The sequence below is a fragment of the Mugil cephalus genome, chromosome 15, assembly GCF_022458985.1.
Source record: "Mugil cephalus isolate CIBA_MC_2020 chromosome 15, CIBA_Mcephalus_1.1, whole genome shotgun sequence".
Classification (NCBI taxonomy): domain Eukaryota; kingdom Metazoa; phylum Chordata; class Actinopteri; order Mugiliformes; family Mugilidae; genus Mugil; species Mugil cephalus.
Window position 1 is genome coordinate 18,609,036 of NC_061784.1, and position 18,349 is coordinate 18,627,384.

Below are 18,349 nucleotides of genomic sequence, written 5' to 3' on the forward strand. Positions count from 1 at the left end.
AATACTCAGACAGCTTGTACCTCTGCTGTTAATCGTGCAGGTGTATTACTAGCTTTGGCTAGACTGTTGGCATTAAAGAAAGGATGGTACAACTTAATTCTCTAAACAGTAGCTTCACACCTGTGAGTTAATGAGGTGCAGGCTCCACCGAGGGCCCCCGGTGGACGGGTGAAGACTGGCAGCCACTAACACAGGAAACATGTCAGCAAGTGAGAATTTCACAGTTGTTTTCCATAGAAGTGAATGTTACAAGCTAGTGTGTTTATAAAGTAATGTTAAATGGTCCTGAAAAGATTAAAAACAGACTTTTAATTCATCATTGCCATTCTCCTAGCGCCAACATTGTTGGAGGATTCTTGGAACCACATGGTGGACAGGAAACAACAGGCCAGCAACTCAGGTCGGTAAATACAGTTTTTTGTGTGTATTTTGGATGTGACCAAATGGTGACGCAAAAAGTCATTCTGCTTGACTGTATGTAGTCCATAGTTTAGCTTAAGACAGGTTTGCATTGACTCTTTCTATCACAGGCAGTAGGATGGAAGTGTTCAACCTAATTATTCTACCTCATCGACTGTCTGGCTGTGAAGTGCTATCTTTGTAGAGCAACTGCACTGTAAGTGGTTCCAAAGTTCAGCAAAAGCTAAGATGAGGCTTGATCAGTTTGAAATTAGCCACACTGAGTGACTTCCTCAAATACCAGGCTGCTAAGTGCTAGCAGTAGTCCTTGTCTCACCTTGGCTTATAGGTTTGTGGCCTCATAACATGTTTTATGATGTAGCTTAACTTTTTTTTTTGCAGACTGGCGATTGCAGGCTGCGCAAAATCACACAGCACAGGGCAACACTCCCGGAAATGTTGTTTCTGGCAGTGTTATCAAGTTTTGACAAATCGCACACTGGATTTGGTTTGATCTGTGTTTGTGTATCAACTGCACTGTATGTGTTTTCAACACTATTTGCAACAGCAGGAAATGGTTTAGTCAGATCAAACAGCTGTAGGCTACTTTGTGTTCCCCACCAGCTTTGTTAAATGGCCGACAAATTAGAGTGAAATGTAACTACTGAACCTGATATTCAGCAGGTGGACAGGGACATATTTAAGTTCTAACTTCTACGTAAATCTTTTGCATGTGAAGCATTTTAGGCAGTGTTTTGCCAACAGATTTTCCCATATAGAAGATTTATCTTTTTACCTTTTACCTTACCAACAATAAAATGTTGGCGGCTAAATCTCTGTGAGATGGGCTTTAAAACTGTTCAAACCTTGAGAGGATATGCAATGCAAAGCAAGAAAATTCCAGGCATTAACGCTGTGATAAGACACACATATTTTACTTGTTCTTAGTGGGGGTCTTTGGGTCTATGGGTTGAGGGGAGGCACCTCTGTGGATCATTGTGATCATCGTACAGATACTTGATTTGGTGAATTTTGAACCCAGGTCAACACCTTGTGCTGTTCTCCATGTTTTTTTTTTTTTTCTTTCAGTTTTTGTGTCAAGCTCATGCCATCAAGGAGTGTCAAGGAGTGTCTTTGCTATGGGGTGGGGGTGTCTGGTCTGGTGTAGGTGGGCGGTACATGTCTAAGTAACATCCACACAAATGCACTAACACAAATTGACACAAGATGGTCAATTTCCTGAACCGGAGATACAGAAGTTATGGATCGGTTACAATTTGGTCTGGGGTGATGGAGGACAGGTGGGGCTTGAACAACCCTCCCCACACAAAAGTGGGGAATGATGGAAATATGTCATAGCAATCCAAACTGGACTTGCAGAGTTTTGAGAGGACATTTCACCACTCATCTGAGTAGCTTCTTCAATTGTAAGAGAAGGGAAATTGAGGTTTAAATAGGAAACTTTTTTTGACTTTCTGTAGGAACCAGAAACTGGTGCTTCTAATTGCCATTAACAGCTGGATACTTACCTGTCAAACACATATGTGACAGGTCACTTCCATCAGGACACTGAAGAGATGAGTGGTGAAACATCTTCTCAAAAGTGCAGTTGCCTTTTTTTTTTAAACGCCTTTTGGAATAACAAAGTTTGAGAACTACTAATAAAATGGAGTTATTCAGAAAACAATGCAACACAAATACTCAAATCCAGATGCCTAAGCAAGGTTAAATATTTATTTTATTTTATTTTATTTTTTATAATATATATATATATTTTATTGTTAGGCTATGTGTTTAGCAATCTGAGCCACTTTTTAATTAGTCTTCAGTTTGAAATAAGTACGTCGCTCTGCTTGTTTCCAAACCAGAGTGTTATCCCCGTTTCTAAACCCAGTAATCCGAATTAGAGCCCCTGGTGACCATCTGGTGTCTCCATGGACAGCTCCGCGCACTACTTTGTTACTGCATTCACCTCAGCCCGCCCCCTCTCTGTGCGTCTCCCTCTCCTCCTCTCTCTGTCTCTCTTTCACTGTGTGTGGGTAAAGCTAAAGCCTACCGGGCGGAGTAATTCGTGCTGGTATCCTCCGAGTGCATGCGTGTGTGTACGCGATTGCGTGCTACGGCTGCTGCTTGTCACTCATTGTGCCGCGGCGCGAACACGGGTAGCGACAAGGACCAAAAATCCGTCCGGTTGCAGTTGTTATCCCTGGGAAGGCTGATATACATTTAAACTGTTTGTTCCCCCTCCTCCACCTCCTCTTCTCAGCAGAGACTCCTCGCTTGTTTTAAAAAGTGCGTCTGCTCTTCAAGGAGAATATCTGTGACACATTACAATGCTTCAAATAAGGGACCTCATCTGGGGATTGCTATTCATAGGATGTGCAGGTAAGACAGTGGTTTTTGTTTTTATTTTCATTTTTCATTCTTTTTCTCCATCATTAGAGATGTTAGGTGGCGCGGAGAGTAATTCCAAATCTCTGCGCGATGCAGGCCGAGTGGTGTTGATTCTGGAGCAGCATCCTCTGGTCCCACCGGCGGCATCCTTGTCACACTCTCCGGACAGTGGCATTAGGTTAGAGCGCGAGCTCTGCGATAAATAAATAAATAAACAAATAATCACCACGGCCATGCCAAAAGTTCCTCTCGCAAGTGGAAGCGTTTATATATCTGTGCGCAAAGATAAAATTCAAACGCTTTCCTCAGTTTATCCCTAGTTTCACCCCAGCAGCCGCTCTCCTCGGTGCATTTAGGATGAACAGAAGTAGTCTGCGCACACCACTATGTCTCTTTTTCCGGTGCAGCTTACTATCCTCCCTGATAAGGTTGGCTATAATGTGTAATTTTAGTGAAAATCCCCCACACGCGCTGCGTTTTACGTGCGCTCGTCCCTGTCTGTGAGTGGAAATGGATGCAGGCTCTGGTGTTGCAGGGGGACGCTTTATTTTGTTAGACCTCATGTATCAGCAGATATTTCCCATGGGTGCTATTAAGTTTTGGTTGCAAATGTGGAGTAAGTTAAAGCGAACTGCGTCTATTCTGGCCCAGAAGTCCAGCCCTGGCTTTCTCGCTTGTGCTGGGCAGCTGTGACGCACCGAGGATGGAGTGTCCGGAGAGTCGCTCGCTCTTGGCGGGGGATGCTTTGTTTCAGTTCCCGAAAACGAGGTCGCTGTTTTTTTTTAACGGCGATATAATTTTGAGATTATTGTTGCAAGATTTTAGGTTTTCCAACTCTCTGGATCGGATAGATGCAGTTAAATGTTTCTCTCGCGCCGTCGACAAATTTGGCACAGTATTCGGTGCTGATGTGTCAGTGTTTTTTCTCTTTTTTTTTTTTTCCCATCCCTGGTCTGATCACGCAGGTTAACAGCCTCTGACCTCCTTTATGTGACACAACCCCCGTTCCTATGGTTTTCTATCTATACGCAACGCGACCCTGTTGTTCAGAACTTAATAACAGGGCGCGTTTCTGTGCGCAAAAGCGATGTTGACACGGCCACACTGATTTGATGGTAGTTTTTAATTTGGTTGGTCAGGAGGAAATTCGTCATCCATTGAGGACGACTGAATAGTCACTCAATGTATACAATGGGACCCAATCCCAGAGCTCCCACGGTTATGTAGGGCGGGAGGGGACCCATTTCCACTCCACCCCACCCCCAAAACCTCCACCCCTCCCGCCACCCACATCATTCTCTCCTCCCAGCATCTGCCCCCTTTTCTATAGACTTCCAACTGAGTGCTGCAAGTTGAGTTTAAGGGCCCTCAAGGGTCATTGGAGGGACGGAGAATGGTTAGATTTAATAACAGATTTAATTCAGTGGGCATTAAATTGTACAAGAATGATTATTTTAACTTCAGGTTTCAATTTCTCCATAACCGAGGGGGGTTTCATTCGGCCAGGGGTACTTCAGTCCCCAAATATCCCTGGTTTTCTATAAATGTTTATGACATCTTGAGCTATGGAGTATTTGTGAGGCTGGTAGTATTGTTGGTATTTGATATGAACTCCAGGTTTAACATGATATTTAACTTTTTTTTTTTAATTTTTATTTTTTTTAACAGAGAGACCTTTACATTTTGCTTTTGAGAAATATTGACCAAAATCTGCAGTGGGATTGACATTTTACTGTGGAAAAAAAAAATTCTTCTGCTCCACAAACTATTGAATATATTTGTGCTAGGTTACACTCTGTCTGGATATTTAATGTGCGAAGCTGAACAAAGGGAGTTTAATGATACAGCAGAAGTTTCACAGAATATTTTTCAAACCGGCAATATTTCTCACCATGCTTCTTCACGCTCAGACACCGGGTCTGGCTGTCACTGCTGCGGCGCTGCTGGAACACTTGGGACGCGTTCATTTCGACCATATGATTCATGATCCTGCCGGCGTACCCTGACACCCCCCGCAATTTACTGCACCTCCGTACGGGAGGGGGAAGGAGAAGGGGAGGAGGGGGAAGGCAACAGAGAGGGAGATAATTAGACAACTGTGCCTAAGCTCTGCCCTGTTGCAGCAGGGAGAAATTCAGATAAATTGATCACATTATTTGATAGACCCCGGGTGTATGGAGGGGGTAATGACAGTATCACACAGTTTGAGGCCTGAGCAATTTAATTACATTTATTGATTTCCGCTTTCTGTTCCGGTTCAGTGATAATTAAATTTTTAGGCTAGCAACAAACATTAGAATGTCGGCCCATGCCGCTTTCTGAGACTTGACTGAATCATGACCAGATCAAATTTTTATTTATTTTTTTTTGTTTATAAATGGACACATGCAGAGTTCTTGACTCCTGTGGTTGCCGGTTTGCAATCTGAAGGAGTGTGAAGTGGCAGAGGGATTGTTTGCTGCACATATTTTGGAGTGAGGCTTGCGGTTTGCATAGAAGTAATAACTGATTTTTCACAGTACGATTTTAGATTTTTGGCTTGACTGGGTGACGTGCCGCTGTTGCTGATTTATATCCTGTGCTCTCAGCTGTAAAACGACCAGTGCATGGAAAAAATAAATAAATAAAAAATATGCTGGATTTGCCGTTGCTGCTCTTGCAAAGCGGCGTCATCCTGCAACGCACGGTTTGTCCAATTGAATATGTGCGAGCTGACATTCCATTCAGATTACTTTGGGATAATTCCGCTGATGTTTTGCGGTTGTTAAGATGGAGGATGAAAATTGTCTCAGCTTTCCAGAGTGGTGTCCTCGTTTGTGGTAATACAAACTGCTGTGCAGCGTTTCGGCATCTCACTGACTTGCAGGCTGTTTGCTCGGACTGGACTTCTCTGTGGTTTGTCCTCATTTCACTGGCACCCGGAGCAACAAGTCAGTCTGTGGACCCAGTGATGTGTTATGTGCCATTGGTGGAAGTGGAGGGAGCAGGGCCGTGCATCTTGAGATAAAGGAGGATCAGTGCAAAACAAATGCAAATGCTGAACTTCACTTAATGATCCTCTGAATCTAAAACCGTGTGTTTGCACTTCAAGCATGGAGCCAAACTCTAAAAAAAGAAGTTTAACTTAACGTTTTGAGGGAGAAAATGCACAAATCCTAAATGGCTAACATATGGGACTTTAACTGCTGTGGTGAGTTCAAAGCCACTATGAAAATAATACAGGCTATTTTTTGACTGAGGGGAACTGGAAAAAGCAGCCAAACAAGGGAAAATTATAAGGCGTTTTTTTGTCTGCGCTCTGAATAAACCGAGACTCTGGATCTTAAACTTTGCTCAGCAGTTGCACCACAGTCCACGGTGCATTCAAAGCGACATGCACACACTTTGTTCTAATTCCTCACAGATTCTAACAAACATGTAGGAGCTGCTCTGACTACAGCACCAACACCCTCGGATTCAGCTTGCATTCAGCTATGTTTTTCATATTTCCGCTACTGGACAATGATTGTAAATAGGCATTAGAAAATTACTTCTCACTGAGCCGTAATTGCTAGTTGATTTGAGTTATTTGCTGAAGTGCACGCAAGCCTCAGCCATTACTCTGCCTACATTTTCCCCTATAGACATTTTCCTTTTCAAAACTAAAATCAGGTTGGCAGCTTTCATGTTATGTACATTTTGCCATTCACCCACTCCCCTTTTAAGTAGAGATGTTTGCAATACTTGCATCTTTTACTGGTATCGGTATTGGCCGATAAACGGGTGCATTCGCCAATACATGTATATGTTTTCCTGGCAAGATTTACAGACAGGTGCATCCACAGGCAGCCCTGTGCTGCTGGAGACGCCGCTGACCTGTGCAGCCCATACATTGCCCCTCCCCCACTAACAGAGTGCTGTGTGCAGCGGGAAGCTGGAAAATGCTTGTATTCATAGGCTTTTTACCTGTTTATTTTGAATATTCTTTGAGTTCAATGCATGTTTATGTTTTTGGTTAAATTGAGATTTGTAACATTCGTTATCATTGGGTAATTTTTATCATGTAGATGGAGATAGAAAAGGGAGGGAGAGGGAGAAATATCAGCTCAGAAAAATCGGCAGAACGTATCGCCCATGCACCAATTCTGATGTAAAAAAACAACAACAACAAAAGTGGTATTGCCCGGTATTGCCCCTAAAAATCCATTTCTCTCCTTTTAAGTGCAACTAAACATGACCAAGACCTGTCGCTTCAGTGACAACACAGATGCTGGCTTTCCCAAAATGAAATGAATGAAATATGATCAATGAAATGGCTCATTATCTGGAATGGTAATCCCAAATATGCTCTTGCACCACCAAACGATTGATGTGTGCACTGGATGCAAATCCACAGATAACTGGAGCTTCATTCATGTCATCGGCCGCAACCCCCAAAATGCTAAACTTTTGATACTGAAATGAACAAAGAAAGGCAAAACTATTAGTCATTAGCAAGTGTTTGACAATCTGCAAATGACAGAACACAGAGTAAAGGTCAGAAACTAGGTTTTAAATGCAAATGGAACATGCTTTACTTTGTCCACGGATTCATGTCACATCACAGTGCTTCAATAAAAAAAAAAAAGTGCTGATGGCTCCAACCAGATAAGTTCAAAATGACTCGGCTTGCTGTTATATTTCTTCTGACTGTTAGATGGGGACGGGCTGTCTTTGCATATTAATCAGCACATGAATGGGGACCATGAGTGATTTGCATTGTGCAAGCTCCGAAGGCGTCCCATAAGGAATTGAATGTGGGGGAAAATAAAAGGAGAAGGGCAGGAGGGAAAAAAATGGAAAGAAGGAGATGTTGTTTTTTTGTGCAGAATGCCCCCTTCGTCATCGCCACTGACCTTGACATTAATATGCTAACTTCAATGGAGCATTTACTTCATGCACCTAGCTGCACAAGTAACATACTGTAGGCTACACTGTTTGGTACAAAGAGAGGTTTTTCCACAAGATGCCTCCCTCGGTCTGAAAAGTAGCACACTCTTATCCAAGAAATCACAATATAACCTCGATATAAAAGGACTGTTTAGCCTAAATGTAACTTAATCTGGATGTGTTAATTGCACAATTAAGGCTAATATCACCCACTTTCAGTGTTGGCTTGTAGATTTGCAGGACACATTTTCACAAATCTAATTTACTAAGTAAAACAGCTTTAAATTAATTCATATAAACTAAGATCCCATTCAGCTAGATGAAATCTCTCTGGGTCTGCCTCTGACAGTCATTCCGCTCTGGTGGATTGTGGAAGATGATGGTGGATGGTCAGGTGTTTGCCTCGACTCCTTTAACCAAACATCCCCAGGTTTTCCACATTAGCGCTGATGATCTCTGCTTCTTTGGCACACAGCATCCTGCTTTTTCTTTTAGTGAGGCTGCCAAGTCTGGGAAGGGTGTCCAAGGTGACGACGGACCACATTACTGCGTAACAGAATCCCAGCGTGGTGTCCCTGTCCCCCTTGAAGTGCCGGGAGAACTACATGCACGGGTTTTATTTGGAATAGATACTGTTTGTATTGATGTTCCAGTTTTCTTTATTGTCAGCGTGGGGCCCAGTTTTATTTATAGTCTGTCACTTCTCTAACTTACTTCCCCCCAGGACTGGCACTGGTGAACAGATGGTATTTCTGTCTGTGAAAGTCAGAGACACTTCACAGTTGTCTTGTGTTTAAACTCAAAAACATGGATTAGACGTTACATTATGACCACCTTCCTAACAGTGTGTCGGTCACCCTTGTGTCTCCAAAACAGTTGTGACTCATCAGAGAATGGACATGGGCCTTCTGAGGGTGTCCTGTGGTGTCTGGAAACGGGTTGTTGTTAGAGGTCGTTGAGGGGAGGGACCCCTGTGGATCATCCCACAGATACTTGATCAATTTGGATCAGGTGAATTTGGAGGTCAACACCTTGTGCCGTTCATGTTTTTTGAGTTGTTCCTAAAGCATTTTTCTGTGTCAGGCTGCATCCTGCTACAGTTAGGGTTAGGGTTAGGGTCTGGTCTAGGTGGGTGGTACATGTCTGAGTAACATCCACATGAGTGAAAGCCAGGTCCAAAAGTTTCCCAACAAAATACTGAATTGTTACAAGGTGGTTATGTACTTCTCCTGTCAATGGTCATAATGTTGTGACTGGTCGGTGTACATTGCTTCGCAGATGTCTTCACATGTTCACACATAATGCATTGAGATACTTTTGGATAGACAAGACCTTGCTCCACCTGCAGTAACCTTTTTAACTTATTTATTTTCTTTGTATCACCAGGGCTCCTATGAGCATGTCAGCGCTGAATGATTCTCTTACTGACAGTGTTTCTTTCATGACTCACAACTTCCTTTGTTCAGTTAAGACACGAAGAATAAGCCTGTTGGCTCCTTGACCTCGCCTGTCACATTTATTTTTTTTCCTTCATTATCTGGATTATAAGTACATAGTTTTATGTGTGTGCAAATGAATAAAAAAAGTATATCATCTGTGTGTGCACAGATTGAGAGATTGACAATGCTTCTGCTCACGTAACTTATGCACACAACTACTGCATGTGTTGGTTGGCTGCAGATGTTGGAAAGTATTTAGTTATCAGCGTATGATATATATTGTTTTATATGGAAAAAATTCTGAACTACAATATATTATAGCAAGACTAAAGGGCAGCACATCGGCTTTGTGCTATGAGCCAAACCACCCAGCGTTTGTGCACGGCCGTCAGTACATTTACATCCACACTTGTATTTCATCTTTATTCCAAAAATGAGAAAATCCTCTACTTGAAGCAGGTTGTGGAAACAGAATTTTGAATCGGACCTTACTCTGAGTGTAGCTTTTTTTCTGATTAAGACATGACATTACTCACTAGAATTCTTTGGACATTAAATGCCACACGATTTTGAAACCTGCCTACGTTGAAGCTTTACAAAAGACTTGGGTAGCAACAGCTTGTTGGTGATGTGCAAAAGAAAGCAATGCCGACCTTTTCCGGAGGGTGGTTAAGGGGATGAAAGAGGAAAGCTGTGGGGAAACACGGAGGAAAAATACAGCGTCCTGTTCCCTAGGTTCACTCCTCGGGTCGTATACCGTACCTGCAGTGTACCATAACGACTCCTCTCTGTATTGTGTGAATCCCAGTGATTCCTTTGATTGCCTCGCTTTTCCTTTTTGTGCTACCACCAGGTCACATTGGTGCAGTTATAGGCTGAGCTTGGATGCAGCTGCTATGAATGTGAAGACTTCAGTCTAGGCCCGTAGCCATTGTCGTGAAACGGAACTATTTACCCTTTGCTCAATTAGGCATGACCAGTTCCCCTGCATCGTGGTTCGTGTCAGTGAAAAAAACCTCTTGACCTGAAACCTGAAAAGGAACAAGATGAAACGGTCATTTTGCCCAGTGGCATTTTGTTTGGGATTAGTTTATTTTGTAGCCAGACTGTATTACCTTCAGTGACTTGTATGTGAATTCGTACGCCAATCAATATATACCGAGTATATTGTAGGTTGTTGTTTAACAGACTGCACAGACTTATTGGGTAAAATACTGTAATTATTCACTTCTTTACTGAGATGAAGCAAGGCTGGGTTTCGGGGAGGGGGTGCTACTTTACCAGTGCTGCAGCTCAGGGACTCGTAAAAGTGCAAAGCGGTCTAAGGCAGTTTGTTCCAGGATTTCAGCAGCCTAGCTGATATCGCACCTGCTGCATTCGTCTGCGATTGCGGGCAGGATTTTCTTCCCCTTCCTCCCTGCTTTTCAAGCCACCTGGAGAGGCAGCTCATTTTCTTGTACACCTGGTGTCTACGGGGATAATTGACGCTCATTGGAGATGCATGCAGCGATGTTTTTTCCACACAATTCACCGTGATTGTGGCACAGATTTTAAAATTCTCCTTTCTTATTGAATGCCTCTTGATGCACCACTTAGATAAACAGATTTTTTATTTATTTATTTTTTCTCCGGATCCTGTTCCATCCTACAATTATCTTAACTGGCCTTAGAGGGCTGTCACGTCCATCTGAACCATGTCCATATATTTTTATTTTTTTATAAAGGTAGTATTGAGCACAATGTTTTTTTTTTTTCGACAGTGCTAAGGCTCAGATACTCACAGTGTTGTGCGTGAAAACTGAAAATGTGATCATAAATAATGTTAAAATATTCAGGTTGTTGACTCATGAAATAGATTTGGGGGATGTGCTCCGTATTTGCAGGTCCCTGCTGATATTTAGGGATGTGTTGGGTGGCCTCAGGCAGCGTCTTTTTTATTTATTTTTTTTGTGGTAAAGCAACACATAAACTCTGTACCCTTTCTGTATCACTTGCTGGCATGTGTTGGCGTAGTCTACCGGAGCTGTCTGACACGATTTACCTGCTTCAGCTCAGAGGCCGACGTGGGGATTATTTTCTTCTCATACTGTTTATCTGATGCACCTCATGAGCACAAAGACGGACCAGTTTCGCGTGTTTTTTCCAACAATCGCGGATCTATCTTCTCACTTTACTTTGGCTGAGCTGTCATAAAGAGCCAGGGCCTTAGTGTATTTGGGCATGTGTTCTACTGTCTCTTAATCCTAGGGAGTGACTCACCATCATGATGTAATGCCAAGCAACGGCGGTTAGCTCATCCCGGGGACTCTGTGATTGGCTCGTTTCCTCAGGTGCCAAGTCGCCTCTGCCTTTGTGTGAAGGGAAAAAAAAAAAAAAAAAGAACAAGAAAAAGAGCGCGTCTTCTGGGAGAAAGGAACAAGGCGAGATGTGCACCATGTGCAGTTTTCTGTGCACTTGTTTACTTTTCTAAATTGGCACGATTGTCAGTGAGCACTATCTTGAGACGAGCATCCGCTGTGGACCAGTGCCGGCAAAAATAACAACATGACTTGATTCAGACTCGGGTGGCACAAACTCAGACGGTGGCGACGTCTCGAATATAAGTAAAAACAAAAAAAAAAAACTTGACATGCATTCATACGCGTTCAAATCTGTGCAGAAGCAGCGGTATCAAAACCATTTAGCTTCCAAAGAAAAATCTAATGAACGTAAAATAAAATATTTCCACTTATGGTAAAAATTGGGTTTGTGTTTAACAGGATTAAAGCTCTTGTAATGTGGTACTTGAAACAGCTAAATCACTTCAATTTCCTGATGATATGCTTTGATTTCTTTCTTTTTTTTCCTTTACTTTTTTAAAGAAGCGTGCGTTTGAAAAATATGCCCTGTTCCGTTCTCTTATGTCGCTGGGAGGCAACAATATGGAAACGAGGTGAATCACAGACATCCAGAAGCCGTTGATTTGACAGCGGACGCCGCTCAGGCTCTGTGGACCGCTGGATCATACTGGTGTGTCAAATATGATCTAATTAACTCGTAAAACCCTGCCCGCGATCTAATAAGGGAGACGCATATAAACCGGGCGCTGCCGCCGCCGCGGCCCCTTGCCCATGTGGAAATCACATGTGAACACGGATGAGGTCGGACTGATCAAAATAAATGGTGTTTTTGTGTCGGGCTGGTCGCAGGTGGTTGCAAGGTAACGCCGCCGAGGAACTGGGAGGGGAGGGAGCGGCTGTTGCCATAACAGAAACTGTGTTTAGCTTGAACGTAATTAACGACGCCGGGGAGCAAACCTAGAAAATTTAGGGGCATTGAAGGAAGGTGTAGTGGTTGAGATGTGTCCTGGTGTAAAATAAGGAAACGTTCTCGCTTGAAATCACCCGATCCAATCTTTTAACACTTTAATAGCTTTGCTGAAGAGCTGTTCCTGAAGAAAAAGGGCCAGGAGTGGCCTGCTGGGAGCCCAGGGAGCAGACAAAGGTGGAGGATGGTGGACGGGGTGGAGGATGGGAAGGAGGCGGGACACAATGCAGAGCGTCGTCAAGGAGGAGCCGCCGGGCCCGGCAGGAGCGCTTCAACCTCTGGATTTATTGTTTCCCCTTTCTGCTGCCGGGGCCGCGTTTTTTTTTTTATGTAACGTGGCTCGCTGGGAGCAGGAGTCGTGTTAGAAATGGGCGGATGTTTTACAACGCCTACATTCCTCGGTTTAATTCAAAAGTGATAGTGCTTGCGCAGCGTGACCTCAAGTCGATTCTCCCGCTACATTTAAATGACGGCCACCTTCACATTGCGCAAACTGGGATCTTCCTTTCCCGTCTTTCCAGTGTTCTAAATTACGCTCATTTGCATAAGTAGAATTAGATGTTTTAAAATGAGAAAGACACGCTGTTGGCGAACCGACTGCAGGAAAAAGGAGCAGAATATACTTGGGTATCGTGGCCTGATTATGTCTCTGGGATGAATAGCCGATCTCCTGACTGACAGCTGTCTCATTTCATCTATTAGGCTGTCTTTGCATAATGCGCCGCTCTGCTGCTTTAATAAGCTATCGTAACTGCACATTTCTGTAGCTGCGTAATTATTTTGCTCCACTGACAGTCCAGAAAGTATGCCCTGCTCATGAAAACGGCTACCAAAAGACTTTTTCTCTTTGCTCTGGCCCGAGAGCCGGCTTTATTCAGCTGATGATACATGGAGGCTGGCAGGTGATAAAGAAATGCTCTGTTTTCTTGGCACAGTGGCATCGCAGTCTCTCCTCCTTATTATTTGGCAGCGTGCAGCGACTGTGTCGCGCGGTTTACTGTAAATGCTCCAAATTTAAATGTAAATCCCTGGTGTATGAATATATGGAGCCGTAATATCTGCCGCGTTCACTTGGTTGCCTCGTGGTATTAATACATTTCTAGCCAATAATGCGCTCGAAAAGCTTTGCCCGATCAATACAATTCAAAATAAACTCTTTGAAGTCTTTTGAATTTTTAATTTAATGCCAGCAGCGTCTGCTTTCACCCTCGGTACGGATCACTACCTGAGTACAGACATTTAACTTCCCCCTCGTGCTTGAAACGGGGGAGATTGTTAATGCTTTTACACCTTCTTTAAAAGTTAAAATATTACGTCCAATTATATCTAGATCAAGATCTCAGCCGTCTGACGTCTTCGTATGAGGAGGCAGTGAAACTTTTAACTTATTCCATTACATTTCACTCCATCACTTTCCTTCTTTCGTGACTGATTGGAAGGTAAATGTCAAATGAAGACCAGCTCTCCTTCTGAACACCAGAAGGATGAAATATGTTTGCGTTGCAGGAACAAAGGGAGTGTCACGCCGCATGTGATTGATACCGGCTCCTAGTGCAGGCAGCCAGATGGGCCAAACTCACAAAGAGTCAGCATGAGGGGTCGAGGGCTCGGCTTTTCTTTTTTCTTTTTCTTTACCTGAGCCGACGGAGATCTCCGTCCAAAGGCTGCAGCTCACATGCTCTTGGCATCCCTCAGTGGCACACTGAATCTGTCTGTGTTGAATATATAGCCTTGACTTGCATGCTTATTAAAGCCACATACTGGAAAAAAAGAGACCCTCGATATTGGACATTTCTTTTTGCCGCTCATTTTTAATTGCCTCACGGGACTTTATTTCGTGAATAAAATCTCCAGACGCTCGGGGCCCAATCCTGATTCTGTCCCAGGGGCTTTGTTCTGACTGCAGGCAAAAAAAAAAACCTTTTGTTTTTCAAATCAGGTCTTTAGTACAGACGATCCACACTATTGCACTATCTGCATGGGTTGCAGAGGTAACAAGGTGGCTGGGGCGATTATGATGCTTTAAACTCTCTCGTTTCTCTCGTATATACTTCCATCTTCGGTGGTAAAGAATCCTCCCCCAGCCTGCCAGCACATAATTTATTTTGGCTGCCCACAATCTGTTGTTTCCCATGTTGTCCTTCATAGCGCTCTGCTGAGCAGAATCCATGCTGTTGCTAGCACTTAGGTCACTCTGGATTTGACGTACTTGTTGTGTTCTTTTTGTGTTCTAAAATTGGTTTGTTTTACCCAAGAAGGTAAAGATCAAAATCTCGGTGCCAGTTTTATTTTCTCATTGTTGGAGGATTTTGCGTAACGTACGAAACCTTTGTCTATAGTGCATGTGCGTTAAGTACACTGTGCTAATTTCCCCTGAGACGGCATTAACAGCAAAGCAGGAAGAGGAAGTTCACCACTTGAAATGTCTCCGTGGTGAAACATAACTACAGCATGGCTACCAAGAGGCGTATCTTCATTATTTATCGCATTCAGAGGCAACCGCATGCTATACAGCAGACATGCGCTGTCCTCCGTGGGGGCTGGGGTTGGGAGGGTGGGTGGGCAGGGGGTGTGTTCTGCCATGATGATATGAAGTGGATCAGTAACCAGATGTTGCCTTGCTGGAGTTAAATAGATTCGGAGCACATGTGGTTCAGCAAAGTTGGGAAACATCCATCAATATCTGCTGCATATTTTCAAGAGCAGTAAAGTCTTTCTAAATGTTTTTTTTTTGTTCTCTTTGATACCAAGGCATACTACCACCTAGACAACCTTGAATCCTTTTTATATTTGTGGGACTTGTAGTGAAAATGTCTTATGAAATATAAATGTATGAACGGCCACCACAAACTGAGCTGTGCCCAAAACATTTCCACCAAATTCCTTTCCCTAAAGGTAACTTAAAATCTGATATATGAGCGTCCTGTGTGTTACAGAGAAGATTTTGAACATTTTCCTTCGGCGCACCAAAGATAAATACAACTAGATCTACTGGCAAAGCTCCCAAGATGTTTCAAGCTGCATGGCCACAATGAACCTAGAAGGTTTTCTACATTCTACTCTCCAGTGAGACACCATTGTAGCACTCAGCTTCCTGGGACACTCGTGTGTGGAGTATTATTTTTTGGAGTAAAGGTGTCTTTTGTCACAGCTTTTGCGATCATTATTCCCCATTGCTGTGACTAGTGAGCCGTGGGTAGATCGCTTATCGGTATCTGACCCTGACGGTAGAAAGAGCAACTCGAAATGCCACATCGTGTACCCGTTTTCCACTGTTTGTTTCACCTAAATGTTGTTCTTTCCATCTCAAAGAAAGCATACTCCATGATGGCCTGCTATCAGTGAAAGCCCACTGTTGTTTGACTGCTGTTTTATTCAGCTCCACTGCACTTTGTAGCCGGCCAAGCACATCACTTAGTTAGCTACCCTGTGTCATCGAAACCTCCTGGGACTTTGTTGACTCTCACTTCACTGGATGCACCCTTTAAAGGGGGAGAGCGGAAAAGATTCTTAGATGTTCATTATTAACCACTTTTCCAGATTTCCACAGAGCGGAGGAAAACTCAAGTGACTGGATGATCATTTCTGTGGGAAGCAGAGTGCAGTAAATGAGGGGACAATGAGAACAAGGAGACTGAGGAGACAACGGACCGAGTGAGAATGGCCCGGTTGTTAGTCCTGAGATGCATGAGACTGGGTTTGGATGTAGCTTTAGCTAACATGGCCAGCTTCCCAAGGACAGAGCCCTTTTACAGAAACATTTGCTCATTAGAGAGCACATCTCGCATTGTTTATAGCCTTTAATGAGCCGTGCTGCAACCAAGGCTAGAAAAACAAAGACAAGAATACACAGAGTTTGCATTCAGAAATGCAACATGTGCACTTGCCCAGGACAGGAACAGAAAGGACTTAAAATTCTGCCTCCTCTTTGCTAATTTGCCTGTTCTGAACGCTGCACGCTCCTCATGCATTTGAGGGTGAGGTCTACCCTCCTCCCCCTCTGCTTTTTTCCCCCCGCCTATGTTTTTACCCTTCTGCCTCCCTCCTTCTCATTACTGCTATTGCCGAGAACAATCTCAGGGCACCATTTTGCAGAAGACATTGAAGAGCTTAATTAGTTCATTCACGGATATGGCTCTTCTTACTAGCCCAGCGGCTTTAGTGCCTCTGGAGGGCCTTAAATGCCAACTCCCTCTTGCAGAAAAGCCTCAAACTGTACAGAATATAAAATACCTGTCAGGTTAATAAGGGAGAACCCAAGCAGCCGTCCTCCATTTATTTATATTTGCACCTGCTTTGAAGGACTCAGCGGCAGTCTCTTAGCACCGTGATGGCAGGGAAAGAGGGAAAACCGCATGCAACTCATGCCTCTGCAGCCTCTTGCATCTTCTAGTCTTGATTTTCTCTGTTCAAAGCAAGGCTGAATTGGATAAAGAGGGAAGTATCAGAGCACGGATTGAAGAAAATGTTGTTCCGTGCTAAGGGTATGTTTGGTATAATGAACTCCTTTAAAAAAAAAAAAAAAAAAAAAAAAAAAAAAATTAGTTGGCAAATGTATTTCTCCTGAAGACATCACCTGTGGCCTCCCTTTCCTTAGGTACATATTACTCCTGCCTCTGTACGATATTAAATATACATTTTAGACATTTGGTGTTAAAAGGTAGAGCCATCAAAACATTTTATTTTTAGGAGAGAAAGCTAAGTTGCTGCATTTTGCCTCCATATTGACATAAATGTCTGTTAGCAGGTTTCTTGGTAAGACTTGGTAGGGGCTGCGCATCCAGTAATGCAATTTTTAAATTACAGAACTCGTAAGTGGGTATGCATTGACTGAACAGAGGTTTAGGTCAGTCTCTACTGATGGGAAAGTGATACTGAAAACTCAATAACGGAGAGGTCCTCCCTTAAGGAGGGTGCAATTATGTAATTCTACTCATCCCATCCTCACAATTTCAGTGACATCTGACCTCTCATTAGAGAGACAGGCCCAAGAAAATTGACGCATCGGGAGGGGTATGGAGTGCTTGCCGTAAAAGAGAAAGAGAAAATCCAAAGAGATAATCAAGTTTGCAGGGTCGGGCTGTTTGCAGTGCTTCGTGTAACACTATCTCGTTTGTGGAATGGGGGGTATTCCTTAAATGACATTCAGTTTCTGGGCAACAGGGCAGCAGCTGTGCATATCTTTGTACCCGGGGGTGGGGGGTGGTGGGGGGGATGTGGGGTGCGATAAAAGCCCATTGATGCAGCTGTGTTTGAACAGGGAGATTGCAGTTCGATCAGTGGTTTGAGTGACTCTCGACCAACAGAGTGGAGGTCAGGAATTTTAGGAGGGAAAAAAAACAGGCTAAAAATAGGAGACTGACTCGATGACAGTTTTATGTTGAGTTCACACTGAGGTATGGAAAAAGAATCCAGTGTGGCATTATAGGAAGGCGACAAAGCCCAGCTGCTTGGGAGGGCAGTTTTGAGAAAGGAGTTCACCCATTCTGGAAATTTCTCTGTGCTCCATAGGTGTCAGAAATGTCAAATGTGATGAATTGCTTATAAATAGTTCCCCGCATCTATATCCATATTTTGCATGTCCACACATTTTAAGCTTACTGACATTACTTGTTATTCATGCCACCAGGCTGTGTGGAATTATATTATGAGTATATGAATTGATTATGTTATTTTATACAATTTCAGTATTTAGTTTGTTTTTTGCACATTTACCATGACATATCCTAGACTTAATCGATTGACTACTTTTGGTTTTACCTTTATATTTCATCTTACATTACCTTGTTTAGTGTTGTTCTTTTCCTCAAACTGCATTAACACATCGGACCTAAAGCCACACTAAAACCAGAAAATCTGAGTAGGAAAAAGATATATTTTTCACTGGGAAAATCACAAATATG

At 43.2% G+C, this 18,349-nt stretch overlaps 1 protein-coding gene and 1 long non-coding RNA gene across 12 annotated transcripts in view; both read left to right on the forward strand.

The window, feature by feature from the left end:
• The first annotated feature begins 260 nt into the window (after window positions 1-260).
• Window positions 261-1,083, forward strand: LOC125021794. The gene is made up of 3 exons (XR_007114368.1): window positions 261-400; window positions 531-616; window positions 802-1,083. It is a non-coding gene; the product is annotated as an uncharacterized LOC125021794 (long non-coding RNA).
• A 1,367-nt stretch (window positions 1,084-2,450) lies between these two features.
• Window positions 2,451-18,349, forward strand: part of ncam1a (neural cell adhesion molecule 1a) — a 266,719-nt gene continuing 250,820 nt past the window's right edge. For 5 of the 11 annotated variants that reach the window (XM_047607956.1, XM_047607959.1, XM_047607960.1 and 2 more), the window contains exon 1: window positions 2,452-2,784. In XM_047607956.1, the coding sequence (XP_047463912.1) occupies window positions 2,733-2,784 (52 nt within the window). In that variant the 5' untranslated portion in view covers window positions 2,452-2,732. Of the gene's footprint in view, window positions 2,785-18,349 lie in introns of all 11 variants that reach the window. The other 6 variants (XM_047607954.1, XM_047607955.1, XM_047607957.1 and 3 more) reach the window with 3 other exon arrangements.